The 21,504-nt window shown below is 40.9% G+C and overlaps 1 protein-coding gene across 5 annotated transcripts in view; it reads left to right on the forward strand.

Annotated features, from left to right (window-relative positions):
• The window catches only part of bmpr1bb (bone morphogenetic protein receptor, type IBb), a 68,562-nt gene that overhangs the window by 34,096 nt on the left and 12,962 nt on the right, over window positions 1–21,504 (forward strand). For 3 of the 5 annotated variants that reach the window (XM_047805165.1, XM_047805164.1, XM_047805166.1), the window contains one exon: window positions 12,708–12,889. The exons of 1 other annotated variant lie outside the window; for it this stretch is intronic. In XM_047805165.1, the coding sequence (XP_047661121.1) occupies window positions 12,781–12,889 (109 nt within the window). In that variant the 5' untranslated portion in view covers window positions 12,708–12,780. The remainder of the gene's footprint in view (window positions 1–12,707; window positions 12,890–21,504) is intronic. One more of the 5 variants, XM_027139733.2, reaches the window with a different exon arrangement.

A 21,504-nucleotide genomic window follows, 5' to 3' on the forward strand; every position in this document is an offset into this window, starting at 1 on the left:
TCCTCCAGGCAGTCCTCCTGCACTTAGTCAGTCAAAGAAAGGTTAGCTGTAATTCATGCTCTTGATCTCTTCTTCCGCTGCTGTCTGGAGCAACCTGCCTCCCTCTCTCGCACTCTCTTGCTCTCTTTCTTGTGCTCTCTTTCACTTCAACTTAAACCGACCCAGCCGGGGGTCTCCCTGCTCCGTGCTTCCCTTCACTTCGGAACTATCCATCAAGGACCCGTCTGGTTGTGAGAAACCCAAGAGAGCTCTCCACAAAGCATTCTTAACTCTGTGTGTGTGTGTGTGTGTGTGTGTGTGTGTGTGTGTGTGTGTGTGTGTGTGTGTGTGTGTGTGTGTGTGTGTGTGCGTGTGTGTGTGTGTGATGGAATCCTTTGACCTGCAGAATGCATTGAGGCCTTTCAGAGTACCTTAGGGTCCCAAAACCCTGTCTCACCCACCCAACCCACACACACACACACACACACACACACACACACACACACACACACACACTGCGCTCATCTCTATGAAAGACTCAGGCTTTGCAGCACTCACTCTTGTTTTTTTCTTTTGGCTTTACTACTTTATGGTTTCCTGCAGAGCTGCTGATCCTCAATATGAGATTCACAGACACAACATAACGTGGGAAATAAAAATATTTACACGCACAAAATTGCCAAAGAAGTTAAGATAAGATAAATATAAACAAGCAAATATGATATTTTTTCTGTGTAAAAGAATTCTCTAAAAGGCTAAAGTCAAGAAAGGCTATTCTCTAAAAGGCTATAGTCAAGAATTCTCTAAAAGGCAAAAGGATAAATCTGTAAATCCTGTAGATACACAGGCAGGCTTGTGACATTAACACATGAAACTTTCTGATCAGAATCTTCTGAATCTAAATATATACAGTATAATGTATAAGACATAAGTAAAGTAAGCTGGTTTTTCTAACATTTTTTGTGTGCAACTAATTAAGTGTGCACATGTGTGTGTGTGTGTGTGTGTGTGTGTGCGTGCGTGTGTGTGTAAGGCAAACAGGGACCTGACTATATTTGGGTAGTCAAGCGTGGTTGATGATCCCTACACCTGCTGTGGGACAGGAATTGTGTAGCCTCACTATGTTTGTGTTCTGACAGAAGCACCCAAACACACACACACATACACACACACACACACACACACACACACACACACACACACACACACACACACACACATACACACACATGCTTGCACTCAAACACAGACCAAATTAATTAAAATTAGAATCAAAACGACAGAGGATTAGGTGAAACAATGCAGACAATGTCCCTGTTGTCTTGTCATGTCTCCACAGTGGGCTTTCAGTGCTCAGTCGCAGAAAGTCTATACAATCCAATCTTTCAATCACAGTTTTTAACCTGTATTAGGGGAGATTTAGTGTTTGCTAGTAAGCGAAGGCCATAAAGTTGGCAGTACTTTGCCATGTTTTTCCATGGTACTTGGACATAAAACATATTGTTGTCAGTTGAATAAACTTTTGTCTTGTGTGAACTCACTTCCTGTAACCTGGCCACATTCAGACATTCCTGCACGCGCACTCTGCATACACACAATTACTGCTTGTTAGAAAAAAGTGTGATATTGTAAACACACCAATCCACCCCAGCCTTCCCTCTTATAATTGCAGCTTCTGTGAACCCTGGAGGACCCGTTCTTTCCAGGCACGCCACCGTTCCTCCGAGCAGCCTTTCATGTCGATTGCTGATCTCTATACTCACCGGTGGGCTTGTACCATTATAACAATTTATTCATCTCTTATTCATCTTGTCAATGTCACATTTACTCTGGTCACGTTATATCAAGCTGTATGCATTTTACATAGGAAATTGGAGTATGTTAGTATGAGTTATTAGTCAAATCAGGTATCAGTCAAAAAGCGTATGATTATTTGCATTATTTGCACGGGTGGGTTAAACATTCTGATATGAACTATCAGCCTACCAACACCAAATCATTTTAATGATAAATAAATAGTAAAAAGTGTTTTAAAAAACGGTTTAAAAAGGATTATTTAGAAAATGCACATTTTTAAAGTATACTACAGTATGTGTTACCGCAGAATGTCTTGAAAGTCCACTGTCCACTATGAGTTTTTGCAGTTGTCATTGCCAGCAAATTTCCCGACACAGCCGGTTATATCATTATGCTGTTTCTTGCTCTTCCTAAACCTCAAATAAAGAGTTTTCCAGTCTGTGGCTTTGTATGAATCAGTCATTGTGATTTTTTTTTTTTTTAAAGGTAAATGGTGAGCAGGGGAAACAAAACAAGTTTTCTACCCAGTGCTTTCTTTTCATCACACCTTTTGAAAGTTTCTGTTGTACTTAGTAGAACTTTTATCCACATTTGGGCTTTTTCACCTGTCCGAGGGTCGTTTGCCAGCTTAGACGTTTTTTTTGTCTGTGCTTTTCTAATTGGCGAGTGGAGACAGGAGGCTCCCCCGGGTTGTGCAGGGACCTCGTTAGTGCGGTCTCTGTGTAATCCTTTTGTTTTTGCAGTGTGAACATAGAAGCCAGGGCATGAACTTGTGACGCCAGGTCTGCAGTGTAGCGCCACTCACCCGTGCTGATCTCCCTCCCTCCTGCGCCTGTTATTATAAGATGTGTCAAAGGGTCGAGACCACAACAAACTCTAAACACTAAGCCCCTCCTTGTTCTCCCCCACGTTGTCTGGTTCACTTGGAATATGAGGGTGGTTTGTAAAGCCCCAAAACAATGTAGAATGTCCTGAAACACTTTTGTTTGTGTATGGATTTGTGAGGAATGGACTAAAAACTGACACACTAGCATTTAACAAAATTAAGTCTTAGATCTGTATATTCTCTATGTGTGTGTGTGTGTGTGTGTGTGTGTGTGTGTGTGTGTGTGTGTGTGTGTGTGTGTGTGTGTGTGTGTGTGTGTGTGAGAACATACAGGAGCAAACGGGAGTACAAGGTGTTAGAGACCTGACACATCCTGCCTGATGCAGTCAGACATCTGTGGGGGTGAGGAAGGGTTGGTAGGCCAAAGCAGTGACCTCTTGTGTCCATGCTGCTTTTTGTCGCCTTTAATTAGAGAATTTGACTTGTACTGTCATTTTGAGTACAATGTAGACACTTTCCAAACCATTCATTAAAAAGCTCCTGTGGATTTGGCAAGACGGTTGTCGGCTTTTTATTAACACCAAACCACACTACCCCGCGCCCCACTATCACTTTTTTTTTATTTTAATTGAACAGACCTGGCCCTGCCAGAATAGTGTAAATATTTATACTTTCTATGGGCTGTGAACCGTTTGGTTAATTACACAGGATCAAAAAAGGGGGCTCTGTCTAAAGTTAGCAAATCCTCCCTCTTTTCCCTTTCTGCTTGTCTTATGTTCACTTGGCACGCCAACCAAACCCTCATAGACAAGTTCGGTGTGTGTGTGTGTGTGTGTGTGTGTGTGTGTGTGTGTGTGTGTGTGTGTGTGTGTGTGTGTGTGTGTGTGTGTGTTAGGGGGTGTTGATTTCTCAAGTGCTGTAATGATTCTTTTTGCAATATTGTTTTACAAGCGTTTGAAACAGGAGCCCGTCTGTTTCTCAGCTCCTCCGTGTGAAAAGCCTTGTGTGATCTGAAAGGGAAATATCAGCTAGTGCTACACTATTAGCACCAGGGACCCAAACCCCAACTTTCAATATTTCACATTCACAACAGATTTGGTGCTCTCTCTTTCTCTTTCTCTCTCTCTCTCTCTCTCTCTCTCTCTCTCTCTCTCTCTCTCTCTCTCTCTCTCTCTCTCTCTCTCTCTCTCTTTCAGTGTGGGTGTAAAAGTAAAAGAGCAGAAATATTAATAGAACAGAATAGGATACTAGTATTCTGCCATAGTTGAGGTGTCAGACTTGTTATTTTGTTCATAATTCACTGTCTTTGTGAGTCTTGTGCTTCATTTGTACCTGTGTCAGTTTAAAAAAAGGCAAATGATCAACTCCTCATATGCATGTATGTAGTAAGCTCAGCTTTTCCACTTGTATCCAGATTTTTCCAGTCACAGACCTGCTATAAGAGTTCAACTTGTGTTCTTGTGCAAGGCACCATCACCAAATCTATCTGTCTGTCTGTCTGTCTGTCTGTCTGTCTGTCTGTCTGTCTGTCTATCTATCTATCTATCTATCTATCTATCTATCTATCTATCTATCTATCTATCTATCTATCTATCTATCACTAGTAGTGATCCATTGGGTCTTATTGTTTTATAGCAAATCGTCTAAATTAAATCTGATATATTGAGTGATATAGAGAATGTGTCTATGATGAACAAATCCTTTTTTTGAAATATTGCAAATATCAGAAGTGTGTGAAGAATGTGTGGGTGTGTGTTTTACCTCAAAAAGGCTGAGAAAAAGCAAAAAAGTAGAGCTCGGACTTTTACAGTGTCTAAATTATTAGTGCAAGTTCCACACCTTGGTGTGGTTTGGGGACGTAGTTGGGTGAAAATGGAGCGGAAACCTGTCAAAATGGGTTAATGAACTGACACAGTTTAGCAAAGGTACTGTATGTCTTAACCTACTGAAAATGTATGTCAGGATTATTATGGGATTTACCCAAAAGGTTCACTAGATACTAGGTAGAATAAAGCAGTTATTTGAGTCTATCTGGTTATTAATGTCATTCTGCCGCATCAATATCTCCCATCGAGAGTCCTTGCTGATCTTGTCCATGAACTGTCGAGCTCTGTTTTTGTTGTAATATGGCTTTAAGCAGTTTTAGTCACTACCTTCTGCCAGCTCAATAAATGTTTCTACCATGTCCTCTCAAATACTGTGCCATGGGGTTTGTAGATTTCCAAACTTTCCAAACTTTAACAGAAAGGATAGTAAAACATAAAAGTTGATATCACCACAATTAAATTCAGTAGAGTTTCCTTGGTGTGAACACAACAACCCTGTGCAAATCTCTAAATGAAGTAACTGTCAGCAAGTGGACAAACGGTGTGTATCCTCATGACTCCTCAGCCTTGGTGGTACCATGGAATTTGGCCACATTTTTTCCTTTGAGTTATTCTAACACCATGTTCCAGTGTGAGGAAAGTGAGCTGTGGTGATTTGGCAAGCAGGCTTGACACAAACAAGGTACTCCTCTCATTAGCCTCTAGAAAGTGTGCGAGGCTTAGCGTGGTGTTGGAGGGGCCTGGAGGAACACTACTGCTGTTCTTGGCTACTAGCTCATGTTGCTGCAGCTATGGAAAAGTACAGCTCTCTCTGGATGAGGTACTTCTGTTCCAGGCAGGGGCCGGACAGCAGTAAGTGAATGTGAGTGTATTAACTGTTGCTGTGGCCCACCAGGTTATCAAGAACAGCAGGTGGATTTAGGTTTTTGCAGGTCAGTGTACGTCGAATGGTACTGGGGTCAGCATAGTGTTGCCACCTCACACCTCTGGTTGGATGCAGATCTCGAGTTGTTATTATTTATGTGGTGTCCTTCGTAAGTTCTCCCCGTGTCCATGTGTATTTACTTTGTGTTCTTTGATTTCCTCCCTGTTCCCAAAAACAGGCCAGTAGGTGAATTGTCTGCGCTCCATTTAAGGGTGTACACTCCATTTTACACAAAGTGTTCCCAGAATAGGTCTCGCAACCATGACCGAAGAGGAATAAATGAACGATACTAAAAAAAAACAGTAGACATGAGATGAGCGATAAGTCCAGCGTCTGTGACTTTTCTTAGGCTTTTCATAATAACTTGACTTCTGAACATCCTTAACTGCTCATTTTAGTTTTAAATGTACAAAATTTCGAAAATGATCACATTAATATGCCATCGTACCCTGCAGCTACGACTTCAGCCTAAAGGCCATTCTGCGTGTTCGAGTTGAATATTACTTTACATGAAAGGTTTCACAGCCTGGAGTCCTGCCATAGGCAGTTTGGTTTATGTGTGAATTGAAGATTCTCAAGTCTACACTTGTGAAATTGATGGAATCCGGTCATTTTATCAACACGTTTGAAAGAACTTCCTCTTTGTCTTCCGTCCTCTGGGACTCTGCACATTTTTTCCACAGTTAATGGAGCAACAAACAAACAGCTTTGGGTAAAGCTTTGACCCAGCAGAGTAATTAGGATGTTATGTCACTTTATAATGACAGTTTAACAATTCTTTTATGTACAATTACCTTAAATGTACAGTATAAGTTGCTTTTACACAAAGTAAGCAAACTATAATACAAACAACTCAGACTTTTTTTCCTTCAGATTTTGACTTGAAAGCTTAGTGGTGGTGTCATGTGACCATGGTATAGATTGTTTAAAGTCAAATTTTTAGCGTTTTACTTCGGGTATTTAGACTTCAAAATTCATAGTTGTGTTCATTTGGGAGGATCATCTTGATAAACAAATCTTGTAAAAATCATGAATGTTCTGCAATAAAAAAAAATAAATCAATGTTCTGCAATAATCCACAGAGCAGTTGAACAATCCAACATTTCTGAGTTAGCCTACAGAAATTCCTCATCCCTGCATCCACAACTCTACTGTCAATTTGTAAGGCAGCACAAAAAGACAAACGCATACTGCACATAAGATCACAAGTCTAAGGGCATGGACGATTTTCTGTATTACCTTACAATTTATAATTGACTACACTTTTTTTTTTTTTTTTTTATTGCCCAAAATATTTTTACAGAATCTCTAAGCACTGAAAAGGCCTCACTTAACTCCAGCATGGATGATGGAGCTTATATGTACGACTGGATTTGTGGGGTGAGCTGAAAAATGACAGGATCCAGGGCTGCAGAGCCTGTGTCTGATTTCAGTGAGAATGCAGGAGTCTCTACATCTCCTCAGAGCTGAGAACCAACCCCAGACACCCAAATCTGACAGCTGCTTCTCCGTTCAGCGTCGTTCCAGACCGACATCCGGAAACCTCATTAAACGCTTCCACATCTTCTGGTTTATTTTGATCCATCTTTTGCTCCCATTCTTCTCCTTTGATCAAGAAAATGAATGTGCTCATCTATTTAACCCTTAGACCTAACCATATCTATATCCTTCTGATAGAAACTGTCTGGTTTAAGCAGTTTACTGAAATTTTTTATTTTTAAAAAAAAAAAGATTCCATATAGTAAAAATGCCCACCACACCAGACAAGTCGTAACTTTTTTCATGCCTCAGACTTAAAGGTGATTTTCACATTTTTACAACCAGAGGCATCGCCCCATTGCTTTCTCTGAGATGTAGTGTGTATCTGATTCACTCTGACAGCGCATGTTTTCTTGGGCTGGCCTCGACTTCCTTCTGAGTTTTTTAAATATATATATATATATATATATATATATATATATATATATATATATATATATATTTTTTTTTTTAATAAAAGCTGGCAGCAGCTCAGGATTCAGCACGACCACGTCACCTCTACAGAGTGAGATTGACAGTTTGATGCTTCCTTTTTTTTTTTTTTTATTTTAAGTGTGTGGAATCATAACACGCGTGCCAAAAAACAATCAGTTCTACTTTATTTGCCGCTAATCAGGGAGTTTGCCTCGAGTCATGTTTGCTTTGGTAACGGCAGTGTTTACTGTCTGTGAGGGCGCATACTAATGACCCGAGCAGCCTGCAGGTGAGATGTTTACAAGCGTCACAAACGCAGTGACATTTACGCCTGGCTCAGTTGGCATGGCTGCGCAGGATCTGTGTGGGCCTGTAGCTATTCTTCACACATATAATTATTAGTTGCGAATCTTTATGCAACAGAAACTGTCATAAATATGAAATATGAAGAAACTTGTATTTGTTGGCATCCGACGAAGGTGTGTTTCATTGTGGAACTGACAAAGCATGGACATTTACTAAATGTGGGATTTTTACCTGTTAAAAACCTGGATTTAACTAGCTTTAATGCAAACAAATAAAAAAAATGCAGGGATAGATATAAAGTTCTGCTTTTGGTGTTTTAATGATGATGCAATTCTCAGTGTGGGGTTTCAAAGTCTGTTTTATTATGCTCCGTTTCCCAAGGCAAGGCAAGCTGACACTTTTCCCTCATTAAACCACACACTCAAGACAACACTTCCTTCTCCAGAGAGAAGAGAGAAAGAGAAACGGTTCTTTTTTGTCTTGCTCTTCTTTTCACAGCGATCCTCACTGTGACAATTTCTTATTCCTCGTTTGGAATTTCTTTCCTTTTTTATTTATTTATTTATTTATTTTTTTGTCGTGAGCTTGTATTTTTTTTTTCTTTTTCTTTTTCTTTCTTTTTTTTTTTTTTACTTCAAAGCCTCAATGGCTTAGAGAATGTGCTTCAGCTTCCCATTGTGGTTGCTTTGCATATTCATGAAGGCTCTCTTTTTCTTTCTCTCTCTCTTTCTCTCTCCCTCTCTCTGTCTCAATGATGGCTCACTGCTGGAGAGCAGAGAGATTGAAAGTGGAACAGTAGTAAAGCCAAGCTCTCACAAGAACCCGTGTGCTGCTGGGCGTGTCTACATTGGGGGGGTCACAAGGAAACGAATAATCTGCGAAAAGCTCTTTTAAAAATTATGGTTTCATTCTAATAACCTTTAAAATGGTTTATGATCGCTAATAAATACAATTCTTACTGTATGTACTCTTAATTTCTACCATTTATTATTTAGCAAAAGCGCATAAGTATGCTCTCTCCTCCTCTCGAATTTGTCATGAATTTAAAAAAAAAACAACGTAATTAATATAATAATAATGAAGTGCGGGAGAAATCATTGTAGTACGCAGAATTCTTTAAAAGTAATAAAAAAAACACCAAAATTGTGATTACGTAAACATTCACCCTGTTTTTATTTGTCAATGAATTGTTTTGGAACGGGACATGATTAGAGCGTCAATATTTCAGCTTCTTAATGAAATGAAATGTAATCCTATGTATATTGCGCCATTTCCCCCCGTAATGGAATGACAAAGACTAGCTCAGAAATCTTTCGACTCTATCACGGTCTACGAGACATTTTAGTTCATAAAACAGATTCTAAATTTATTTGGTGCGTCTAAATACAACCTTGATTGTGCCACAGGCTGGATGTTCGATGCTCATACGCTGTCTCAGTCTCCTAGTTAAGTTCACAGTAAAAGCAGCAAAGTGTAAAGTTATGGATGGGGAAAAAGTTGATAAATGAGTGAACTACAGACTAGACTACAGACTAGAGCCAATAAGGTAGTTCAAGCTAAAAGATATAAAACGCTTGATCCTTTCAGCAGCTAAAACAGGCAAACCTCTGCATTTTTTTCATATATACAACTTAACCTGTATTTCTTTTATATTATTATGGAGTTACAGTTGTACACTTAGCGTTTAATCGGTCTCTTACCTCGCTGCTGAATTTTTCAAAATACTGATTAAAGGGGGGGGGGGGCACGGTGGCTTAGTGGTTAGCACGTTCGCCTCACACCTCCGGGGTCGGGTTTCGATTCCCGCCTCTGCCTTGTGTGTGTGGAGTTTGCATGTTCTCCCTGTGCCTCGGGGATTTCCTCCGGGTACTCTGGTTTCCTTCCTCAGTCCAAAGACATGCACGGTAGGTTGTTTGGCATCTCTGGAAAATTGTCCGTAGTGTGTGATTGAATGAGAGTGTGTGTGTGCCCTGCGACGGGTTGGCACACCATCCAGAGTGTATCCTGTCTTGATGACCGATGACGCCTGAGATAGGCACAGGCTCCCCGTGACCCGAGGTAGTTCGGATAAGCGGGAGTGAGTGAGTGAGTGAGTGAGTGAGTGAGTGAGTGAGTGAGTGAGTGAGTGAGTGAGTGAGTGAGTGAGTGAGTGAGTGAGTGAGTGAGTGAGTGAGTGAGTGAGTGAGTGAGTGAGTGAGTGAGTGAGTGAGTGAGTGAGTGAGTGAGTGAGAGTGATTAAATGTGCAGGATAATCTTTTTAAATTCTCATATACTTTGAGTCTGATTGTGAAAAGTTCACAACCAGCTTTAATTAATCTGGGGGTTTGATTTTTTTGCCAATTAAATTATGAAACCGTTTGGTAACAAGCACTCGTAAAGCACTGCTTTTTAGCAGGTAAAGGGGCTTTTTCCAAATTTTATTCAAGGGTGGATTTATTTAAAAAAAAAAAAAAAGCAATCAGACTGTGTGGAGCTTTAACAGATGCATAATTACCTCATCGCATTTATTTATCTAGCCTGTTTTATAGCCGGTTCTCTCCTCTAAGTCTCTCCAAGCACTTGGATTATGATGTGATCATGAGTTGGTGTCTGGGGCATGAGCACTGCAGAGGGCATGTGTGTGTACCGTCTATGTGAGAGGGGTCTTTCAGCAGAGCCAGAGGTGATGAGTGCAGGGGACAGAGCCAGAGGAAAGCCGTCGATGATGTCAAGCCTCTGGGTGGCAGGATCTTGATTGTGTTTCCCAGATTTGTGCAGCTGTTCGCTCAAGGAAGTGCATAGTTGGACACATCATTCCCAATCCCAACAGAAAATCTCCCCCGCTGAAAAATTCACAGTGCTAAGGGTTAATTCTGGCATGAAGCAGAACATTGCTGCTAGCGTGCATTCCTTGAATGGCCATTGTAACTTAAGAATGTGTGCCTTCATTGCTTTTTTTGGTCCTCGCTCTTCGGCCGACCGGTGAATTTTGTGCTCGTCGAGCCGATTTTCTCCTAGTGTGAGAGATCAGATCAGAGTTGAGAAAGCATGTGCTCCTGGCTGTCTGAAATAGACCTGTAGTACATCTTTACTTACTCGGGTTAATTTCTATCTACTATACAATCATACAGAAACATGAACAGATTTTGTTTTATTGTTTTTTCTTTTGATTTTTTTTATTGGTGTATTTTTGTTATTTACCACAGGAAAATGTGCAGATTTTTTTTTTTACATCTGTAGTAATCACAAACACATGCTACAGAGTCAGTCGATAGCTGTATTCCTTTAACAGGCCTGAGGATTTCCTTTGGCCCAAGTTATTTCCATCAGCAATGATTCCGTTGATGTGACATTGAAAAGCTTAAACAGATTCTGAATGAAATGTTCACTTTTCATTACCCTTCTTTACTTTGCTTATTGTCTTTGCTGTAAGTGTTGCTTCTGCTTATGATACTCTATATCCAGCCAAACGTACTGTAGTAGTGTGAAGGCTGTAAAAAATGGCCATTTAGGGACTGGACCTTTTGCTTTTTGGAACAAGGGAAGCACATGAGGGAGTATAAGCAGAGAGAGGAGTGTTTATGGAAGTTCCTCAAGCCCAAAGTCTAAGCAGAAACGGCTTGGAAGATTCATCAGGGCAAGCTGACCTCACCACGGTTATTTAAGCGAGTGTGTGTCTGACGGTGGGAGTGTGTTATACTGACCCCCTCCGACTCACCACATGAGCTGTGTTCCAAAGAGTTCGCTCAGATCCCGGCAAGAAAACTGGTAGCAACAGCCGCGGGACCTGAATAAGAAAACAGAACCATCACTTCCACACCTCTGACCTCCATCCTCCACCCCGGGTCCAGACTTTTTCTTTCTCTCGAGTTCCCTCTGACACATACTGTACACATCTTTCAGTTATCCGCCTCCAGAGGCTCCACAGAGTGCCATGGCCAGAGAAGAGAGAGAATGGCAGGCGAAAAGTGGGGGCCGTAGGGCACCCAGCAGGCCGGAAAGGGGGATAAAGCCAAGCGATTCATCTCCGTGAGAAGGACTTTGAATGGAGCTGATCAGTGGGCCTTGATTCTCTCAAGTGGTAGATGCGTTAGCTGTGGAGAGAATCTAGTGCTAAAGTGTAGTGATAAATTGGATGCTCATTAATCACAGGTTGAATTGACGTGTGCATGTCTTAACGTTTTCCTAATGGAAAGACCTAATGGAATGTGTGTGTTTGACAAAAGGAAACGTTTATAACGCTTACGACCCACGCCGCACGAGTGTGGCATTTGCCACCCTTACTTTGGCCACACCGTGCGAGGTGTCGGCCCAATTATTCTTTATGCGATATAACTGCTATGGCTGCGTTGATGTAATCTCGGTAATAGCACACATAATCGGCTTAACTTGTAACTCCCAGAAAGTCTTTTGGTGTGGTATCCGGGGGGAGTTTCCAGAGGGGGATTTAGCGTCAGAGGGGGAGCTTGGGGGGCGTGACATGGCCTGGAGGTGAGGCTTATAATCACCTGACGTGTCAATGCCTTTTGTTATGCACGTTGTGTGTTTTCACTGGCTGCTTTGTGTGCCATAATAATGTGTCACTCAAATGACAGCACGGTGAATAGCCGAGGAGGAAATACCTAACGCAGACGTATATAAAGGAACCTTAGCATGCAAGACTTCACCTGGCTGTGATGTTCTCTAATTCACATATGTGTATATAAATCAGATATGTGCATAAGGTTTTTCTCACAACATTTAGGCACTTTTTTGCACATTTGCAATTAACTGGGCTCTTTCCTAACTAATCATCCTCCTTGAAGCTGAAAAGCAGCTGTCAGTGGGAGTCGCATTCACATACATGAGAGCTTAGCCGCGCTCTTTCTCTCTGTCTTTAAGGGTCAGAATTTTGCCCTCCTCCCCTGGCCTCCTTTTTTAGAACACAGCCCTCCCTCGGTCAGCACCCCTGTGAGAGGTGTGCGGGCAGAGTGGGATGGCCAAACCTACAGGGGTGACACTATTTGTGCGTGACGGTATGTTTGTGTGTGAGAGACAGTGAGTAACAGTAACACCCTCCCTCCTCCTCCTCCTCCCCCTCCTCCCCCTCCTTTCTCTCGCTCTCTGTCTCTCTCAGCTAGGCCATCAGTGTGGAGTAGCAAAGGAGAAAGTGCAGCGGGCGTGTGTGGCGGGCAGAGTTTTGGCTGGAGATGCACACACTCATGCCCCAGTTGTTGGAACCGGTTTCCGAAGGTTCTTTGATGGCCCGGCTGCTTTCACTTCTGCTTCTGCTGGGATTCAGCTCTGACTTCACTCATGGTGAGTAATACCATAAGTGTACACACTTCATCTGGTGCATGATGCTGAATCTTGTAGAGGCAACTTTGCGATGAGGTTTCCTGCAGACTTTTTTTTTTTTTTTTTTTTTGTTGTCTTAAAGGTTTCGTTACCGCCACCACAATATATCAAATTTTTCATTTTGTTCATACATCTAAAGCTGCTGAGTTTGCAGTACAAAAAGGTCAGGCCATAAAATCTTGATTCAACAATGCTCAAATCTGTGATTAAGATTTATAGGTTTGATTGACTTCACAGGTTCTCCAGCCCTGTGTTTTCTGCTCCATCTTTTGACGTGCCCATGTGGCATTTGGTGAACTCTTTGAAAACCGATCAGCTGTCAGACACTTGTTAAGCACACAGTTGGGCGTCAAGCTGTAAAATCTGTCTGTCTCCTTCGTCCCGCAAACACAGATGAACACACACCGACACATGCACTCTACGCACCTAAAATAATTGGCTCTCAGCCTGGGTCTTGTAGACCATCAGAAATATCCCGCAGCTGGCAGAGTTTTTATACAGGCTTGAACTTTTCAGCTGCTCACGGTTTCTATTTTTTTTTTTTTATTGATGCGGCCCTGCGCTGTACTCGTTACGCACCGCGTCACCGAACACAGACGTACAGTACTGTAATTATATAAAAGCACCGTTTAATATTAAAGAGTATTTACAAAGGAAATAAACGGTTGTTTAATTTCTTTGTTTTTAACATGACAAGACACATCGGCTGGTATTGTGTTCGGTCTGGGGAATATTATCAGGATCATCAGATTTATTAATTTATCCTCAAACGAATTTTTCTTGTTTTTTCGCATTTCATGTCAACACTAGACTCAAACTCAGTACCGTCACTCTGATCTGAAATGGATTTTGTAAAACGATAAGCAAATGAGATTTTGTTATTGATTCATGTGTTTGTTACATCACGGTGACGGTGAACAGCACTGTAGCACACGGACGGTGATCATGTGTCTGAGTGATTTTGATTATTTTTACAGCTGATAGGAGAGAAAATTCAGTCCTGTGCTTAATGTTTCACTAAACAGCCACAGCCAACATTTGTGATACATCTCTGTGGTGAAGAGCGAGAGGTAATGACTTTAGCACATGGAGTGACAGGCCTTTAGTACTTGACGTGTTTGATTCCTCACTCACTCACGCTGGATCTCAGACTTATCTGGATTGCTGAGTCTACACTGGACTCGGTGCTCAGATCTCAAAGGAGTACTGACTCACCTCCCCTACATGCATGCATCTACTCTCATCATACACACACACACACACACACACACACACACACACACACACACTACACTACATTATACATTCTTGTACATTCACAACGGTTTTCCACGGGAGCAAGAATACACGATGTCGTAAAACTACTGTTGTTGTTGATGTGTCATATATTCAGCTATTCGAAGAAATTCGAGATATTAAACATAAATAATATTTAATATAAAATTAAAGAATCTTCTGCCACCATTCTTATGAATAGGCAAATAAGGAATCGTATATAAATGTATACGATGTTTGGATGTCTCTCGTCACAGAGCTGCTGGGAACGTCTCAGGCACTAGAAGCGTCTTTTATCACAGCGTAGACTCAGCAGATTGAGCAAGGTCATCTCAGCCTGGCTCTTATCTCACCATGTCCTTCAGTATGGGAATTTACTGAGAACTGCTTGAGGAGATCATGCACTCCTTTTATTATTTATATTTCCCTTTTGTTTGTGTGTGAGGCTGCTTAGGCCTTTAAAGTCCCAGCATATTCTGTTTTTCATCTTAAGTAAGTAACAACAACCGATTCCGTAGTAAATCCAGTGAAACTAATAGGAAAGGTACGTCATTACGAGTGTCAGGAATGTCAACGTGGACCCGCCGACAAGTCCAGGAAGTTTAAGAAGTTCAGTATAAATTGAAATATGTGTGTGGGCATGTGAAAGAGAGAGAGAGTGTATATAAAATGTCGAGGAGAGTAAAGATAATAATAGGAACGTTATCTTCTTTATACAGTCGCTTTCTTTAACCGAAGGTCGTGTGGCAAAATCAGACACGCCGTTATCGGGGAGAGAAGATTGCACGTAGAAAAATTATAATATGCAATGAAAGCAAAGAGGAGAGAGGTGAGATAAATAGCGAGGAGACAAATTGCTTGGTGACAAATGACAGTGATAGAACTGAGCGATGTGATATCGCTGCTAAGACAAGTTACATCACCAGCAGGCACAAGCATGTCCGTAGTAATTAAACATAATGTATTTGTGTGTTAAACTGAAAGTATAAGTAAAATAATAAGGAAAAGGCAAAAATATCAGAGCGAATTTATTTTGCCACAATCTCTGTCCTCTCGTGAAACATCGTGTTATCGCTTCCATGTCAAGGAGTCTGGTCGATGTTTTAGCCGTTAGCTCTTGTTGCATGTTATCTGATCTAAAATCTTCATTTTCTCTCAGTGAAGTGAAAATGTGTCATGACCGTGAATCGTGCTTGCGTTACTTTGGCCGTATTTCCCTGATTCTGGAAATGTTGTCTCTCACTAGGAAATGTTAGGAATAGGAACTAGTAACCTTGTGAACAGGAAAATCAAAGATGCTGTTGAGTAACTGAAATGTCCTGAGCTGGTCGTTTGCTCTCCACAACATTTTAACCACACTGAATATTTATTATAAACAAATCAACCATCCGTTCATACATCCGAGCTACGAATTTCAGGGGGGAATTGATGTGATTTCTTGGATGCTCTGTGGAAGTCGGTTCCAAAGCTTTTACCCACCCATAGAGAAAAAGTCTTAGGACTTAGAAAAATCTTAGGACTACAAAAAACCAGATCTCTGTAGCAGCAAATATTTTTTTTTTTTTTACATACACATCAATTTTCCCCAAGATTTTGTATTATTCCGTTACTTCACAACTGCTTACAATATCGACACCATTTAAAAGCTTCTGGTGTAGAAATCATCGTGAATATAATTCTGTAATAAATCAAACTGACGTGGTCTTTGGGGTAAAAATAAATAAGATGTAAATCTTGGATGTAAGTGTTGACGGCTCCTCTCCTGTGTGAACCGTCTTTGTTTAATGGTTTCAGACTTCATACGCGAGACTGAGATATTTACAGATTTCTACACCACTCTGTTTTTTTTTTTTTTTTTTTTTGCAAAGTGGCAACACCATGGAAACAAGTGTTTCTTCTTCTTTTAAAATGTTACCTATTTTATACAATGTTCCGGCTTGAACGTTATCTTCGGAGGTATTATTGAGAAACACGTCACCCTCCTTCTTAACTTTGCAGATGGTTTCAAGGCTAAAGCAACTCTGCCAACAGGCTCAGGTTTGTGTATGTGTTATATGCAAGAAAACCTGAAACCTTTTTTTCTTCCCTCGCTGTAGAAAGTGTAAACCCACTTCTCATTTTGTAAGGCATTGATTTGTACGCAAATAAAGCAGACAAGTGTGTACAAGGTGCTACTTAATGATTAGTACTAAATGAATGGTTTGAAAGATAGACTAAAGAGAGGGAGGAGGGTGATGGAAGAAGCAAACAGAAGCAAAGCGGCAGCCGTGGTCCTGCTATGCTGGACAACTTCCTGACAGGATGTGGATCGAGTTTCCCCAGACAGAACCCGATCCGACACTCAGATGTTTTTTTTTATTTTGTCCAGCGGTGGGTCTCCTGCACCTGTGCCTAGACGAGAACGTTAAAAGCCAGTAGGCTCGGGAAGGGACAAAAGGAACGAGGGTGAACTCCTTCCTCATTAACACGGCAGTCAGATAATTAAGTGCCAGAGAGGGCAACGAGTGGCCTGTAGTGTATGAATGAAGGAGCACAAAGTAGGTGGTCGTGACACATTTGTTCAGCATGATTTGTTTTTTGAACCTGGTGAGGAAAAACAAGTGGCCCTAATTACCACCCGAGTAACAAATGGCAAAACTGTTTACACTGCCAAACCCTGAAGTATATAAACGTTTGTACAGAAGTATATGTGAACATGCCACGTGAAGGAAATAACATTTGCTTCTAAAGTGTCATGAAAAAACTAGTCGTGAGATCGACTCGGGCTTACCCGGACAATACTCCCTCTCACACTCGCACACATGACGGACGAGGAACAGGTGGATGCCGACTCTGGCACTTTATGAAACGAAAGGCTTTATCCGGGATCCCTCTGGTATTGTGTGCCTGAATGTGTTTGTGCGTGAGAGAGAATGATGATGGAAAGCGATAGAGGGGGAGAAGTGTCCATCATGGTGCTTTCTGTGTCTAAACATGGTGTGGAAGAAGAAGCAACGATCACCCACTGTCACAGGGCTCATCACATGCTCCTACCCCAGTACGCTATAATGGGATGACACTTATTTTTATTGTCATGTGAGCCAAACATGCATGTTGACTATCGCTAGCTTAGAAGCAATAGTGCAAAGTGTTTTATTAGGGAAACTAGTAGGGAAGGTTCACTGAGATTAAGAACCTTATGAGAGGTCGTGGGAGTTAAATTCAGAATATGGCGTAACTAATTTTCCATTACTCTATACATTTATCCTGTAAAAGACTACTATTCTGTATATTTTGGCATTTTTTGCTCCTATAACTCACACAATTAAACCTTGTTCATACTTCTCGGTCAGCTAAACGAGTTAAATCGTGTATGATCGAGGCAAAAGAATGTAAACTTAAGTAAGCAATAAAACACAACATGATGTGCAGTCATAGGAAAATAATCCATGACAGTGTCTCTGTTTCCATCCTGAAATGGATTATCATCATTTATCCTTTATTAAAAATATCATAAAGCTTAAAAAAAAAAAAAAAGCTTAGCTTAAAAGGTTTTTTTTTCCATATATATATATATATATATATATATATATATATATATATATATATATATATATATATATATATATATATATATATATATTTTATCTTTAGCCGAAGTTAATGGTTTGGAGCATCTGCAAAACTGTTTAAACTGCAAAAATCAAGTTGTGTCAAAATTGTCAAGCTTTTGGTTTTGCTGAGAAAGTCCTCATTAATGTTAAATAAACATATAACCTTGACACTGAGACGTCAACATTATGAGACAGATTATATAGAACCGTCTCTGAGTGAGGAATGAGTTGTAGAAACAGTAGATACAGTGAGCATATTAATACTAATGCACATGTTGTTTGAATTACAGCTTAAACCGCTAGCTACGTTCTCCAAACGATTCTCAATGCTTTGTTTCCCATGAAAACTTTATTTATCTCATCTGGCTGTGCTCATACCCATCCAGCGTGGTTACATCCCCACCCTTTCCTTATCACCTTGGCAGTCAGTAGATGTTCAGAATGTGCTATGATATGTTTTCCGATACAAGGTCCATTTTGTTTTGGGAGCTGAAGAAAGAGCAGGAAATGATCCTGGGCGCTGTGGAATTCAAGGATCAAGAGTTATCGGTCCACATCGCCGAAAAAACACCTGCTCCCTTAGTGACCTTTTGAGGAGGCAACGGCCTGCTGCCTTATCCAGCTCTGCTCTAAATTAGAAAGACCGCACTTTATCAGATGGACTTTTGCAAATGTCTTTGAAGCACAATCAGATGGCACAGGTGTTTTTTTTTTCAGGTAAATGAGCTTACAACCGGCGGGGGTGTGATGACCCTGGCCAAGTCCTCCCCTCCGGCTCCAGCTGCTCCCCTCGATAACATGCTCCTGCTCGTCCGGTTTCGCTCTGAATGGGAAATGGAAGCGTGCGCTGTGGATTATTTTACTGAGATGCAAAGTGCGCTGGGATTGTGTCTCACCGCGGTCACTACAGGTCTAAACAGGTACAGGTGTCCGAGATGAATGAGCTGACTGCTTTTGATGCAAATAAATGTGCTATTATTTTTATCCCGACTGCCAGAAATAAAGTGAAGCCGTATGCGAGGTGTTTCAATTCCATAATCCCGTCCCGTTTTGCTCACGGAGCTGGTACGGTATCAAACGAGAGAATAAAGTATTGAGAAGATGAAGAAGTTTGGTGTGTATATATACAAAGGATTATATGAAAAAAAAAGTCTACAGACCCCTGGGAAATAAAGGTTTATTTGATAAACAATAACTCGTATCAGAAATTTTCCACCTTTAATGTGAAATCGCAATGCGTAAAAAATTAAATGAATGACAAAATAAAAAACAATAATGTGCACACACCCCATAGCTAATATTACTAGGCATAATACCACTCTGTCTTTTTTTAGTCTTTCTGTGTGACAAATCTGGGCTTTGCAATATATTCCCTCTCTTTCTTGCAAAAACATTCGGGATCCATCAGATCTCCTGTGCACATCCCACTTCAGGTCACCCACAGATTTTTTTTTTTGGCTCATTCAAAAACTTTGATCTTTTGTTTAATTCATTCCAGTGTTGAAAACTTACTTGCAGATACCTGAATGTTTTGCACTAAAATCAATTGTATTTATGTAGCTATTTATGATTCCCTCCACCTTGATAAAAGCCCCAGATGCTGCCACATTCTTGCTGCACTGTAGGTATTGTTCATTCATTCATTCATTTTCTACCGCTTATCCGAACTTCTCGGGTCACGGGGAGCCTGTGCCTATCTCAGGCGTCATCGGGCATCAAGGCAGGATACACCCTGGTCAGAGTGCCAACCCATTGCAGGGCAGTAGGTATTGTTTACTTATTTTTTTGGTGACTTTTTTATTGAATAATCTCTACGTTCCGTCTAGCCGTCCTACCCCTAAACTCTGACACTCATAGTGAAGACTGTGAGTGGTTGTTATCACTGGCAGGGAATAGTTACTGCTTATCTCCTTAATGTTGCTGTATGTCTCTTGGCAGCCTCCCTGATAAGTTTTTGTCTTTTATAAATTTCTCAGGGATATCTTGTTCTCGTTGATGTCTTACGGCGCCTTATTTCGTCGATTATGGCCTTTACAGCATTTTATGGTACATCTAATGTTTTGGAAATACTTCTATACCCTCGTCTTGACCTTTCAATCCTACAGAATCATCTCATTGATGACAGCTATGTGATAGTAGAGTTTATTATAATTTAAGTTCAACATTTTCAAAGTCCAAATCAACGTTATCTGCTAGGCAAGTGCGCTATATGCAGCTAGACGCTCTACTCCATGGGTGGCCAACCAGTCAGAGACCAAGAGCCACATTTTTTACCGTGTTACCGCAAAGAGCCACATCATACACATGAACATCACTTTTTTTTCTCTGCCATTTTGAGAGTGAACTTGACACAGATTGTTTACTCAAATGATCTTGCTCCTACTGGGAAACTTTGAGATATTTTCATCCCACTCACGTGCGCGTTTGACGAAAATACCGTATTGAACTAAAGCGAAGCGAACACGCACAATAAAAAGACACAAATACAAACTTCGATATGAACGTGAGAGCCGCGTGAAACCGGGCAAAGAGCCGCATACAAGTTGTTCACCAGTTAGCAATGCTTATAGTTTTTAAATTCTCCGTTCAAAATGTTTCAGCCTGTGCAAAATTAACATATATTTGGGATAAAATGTTCAAACTGAGCAAAACTTTCTTTAGTAACTTGGGTTAGATCATTTAATGCAATCCTCTTTTAATCACAGAACACACACACACACACACACACACACACACACACACATGCACAACAACTCTCTGATACAAAAAAAATCTAAAAAAATGGCATCAAAATATATGTGGAAGTAAAATGATGAACATATAACAAAACAAATGAGTTAAAGTGCTAGCAGAAAATGTTATAAAGGTTGAACTAAACGACTACAGATAATACCCGGTGAATGAAAATAACAGAGCAACCAGCCACGATCATTAAACCCAAAATGTGTTTTGCTGTTAGCTTTAATGATAGCTAGCTTTTTCGAAATCTACCAACAAGCGTCGTCCATAAAAAGAAGTGCTCGAGCACACGTGTGGCCGTTCTCTTCATTCTCCACACAATTATCATGTCTTTCTTGAGTTGGATCAGATGTGCTACAGCAAGGAATCTCTTGGCGTCCCACAGGACTAGATAGACTAAGAGACTATTAAAAGATTGATGCTTTTTTTGCATGCATCTGAAGCTCTCCCTTGATGTGAACCCCCACAAATCCTTTAACCATCGGTCACGGTCACTAGGGGATCCAGTCTCGCCATGAACACATTCAAGTCAGACAAATGTAAGCGAATGCGGAACAGATTAGTGGCTCTCTTCATCATCCCAGATGCCCACACCCGTGAAAACTCATAGCTGTGAGTAGTGAGAGCAGGACAGTGGCCTGAGGTTGGAGCAGACAAGGAAGATGGATAAGAACTCTCCGGTTTGTCACGCCATCTCAGGATTTAGCCCCTGTTTGTTGGCAGCATGGCGAATGCTTTGAAGTGAATAGGGGTTAAGGGGAGCTAGTGGGGGATGGATGACGGGTGGGTGATGGATAGATGCATGATCTGGGGTAAAACCATCCGGGTCAGAACTCTTCAGAAGCATGAGATTTACTTTAAGCACCTGGAAAATCTGTCATCCATTCTCTTTTTTCCAGATGATACGATTCACACGTGCTATTCAATTTGGCAAGAATTGCTGCTTTAAAGGTTTTTTTTTTTAAACCT

Source organism: Tachysurus fulvidraco, chromosome 20 (genome assembly GCF_022655615.1).
Source record: "Tachysurus fulvidraco isolate hzauxx_2018 chromosome 20, HZAU_PFXX_2.0, whole genome shotgun sequence".
Classification (NCBI taxonomy): Eukaryota; Metazoa; Chordata; class Actinopteri; order Siluriformes; family Bagridae; genus Tachysurus; species Tachysurus fulvidraco.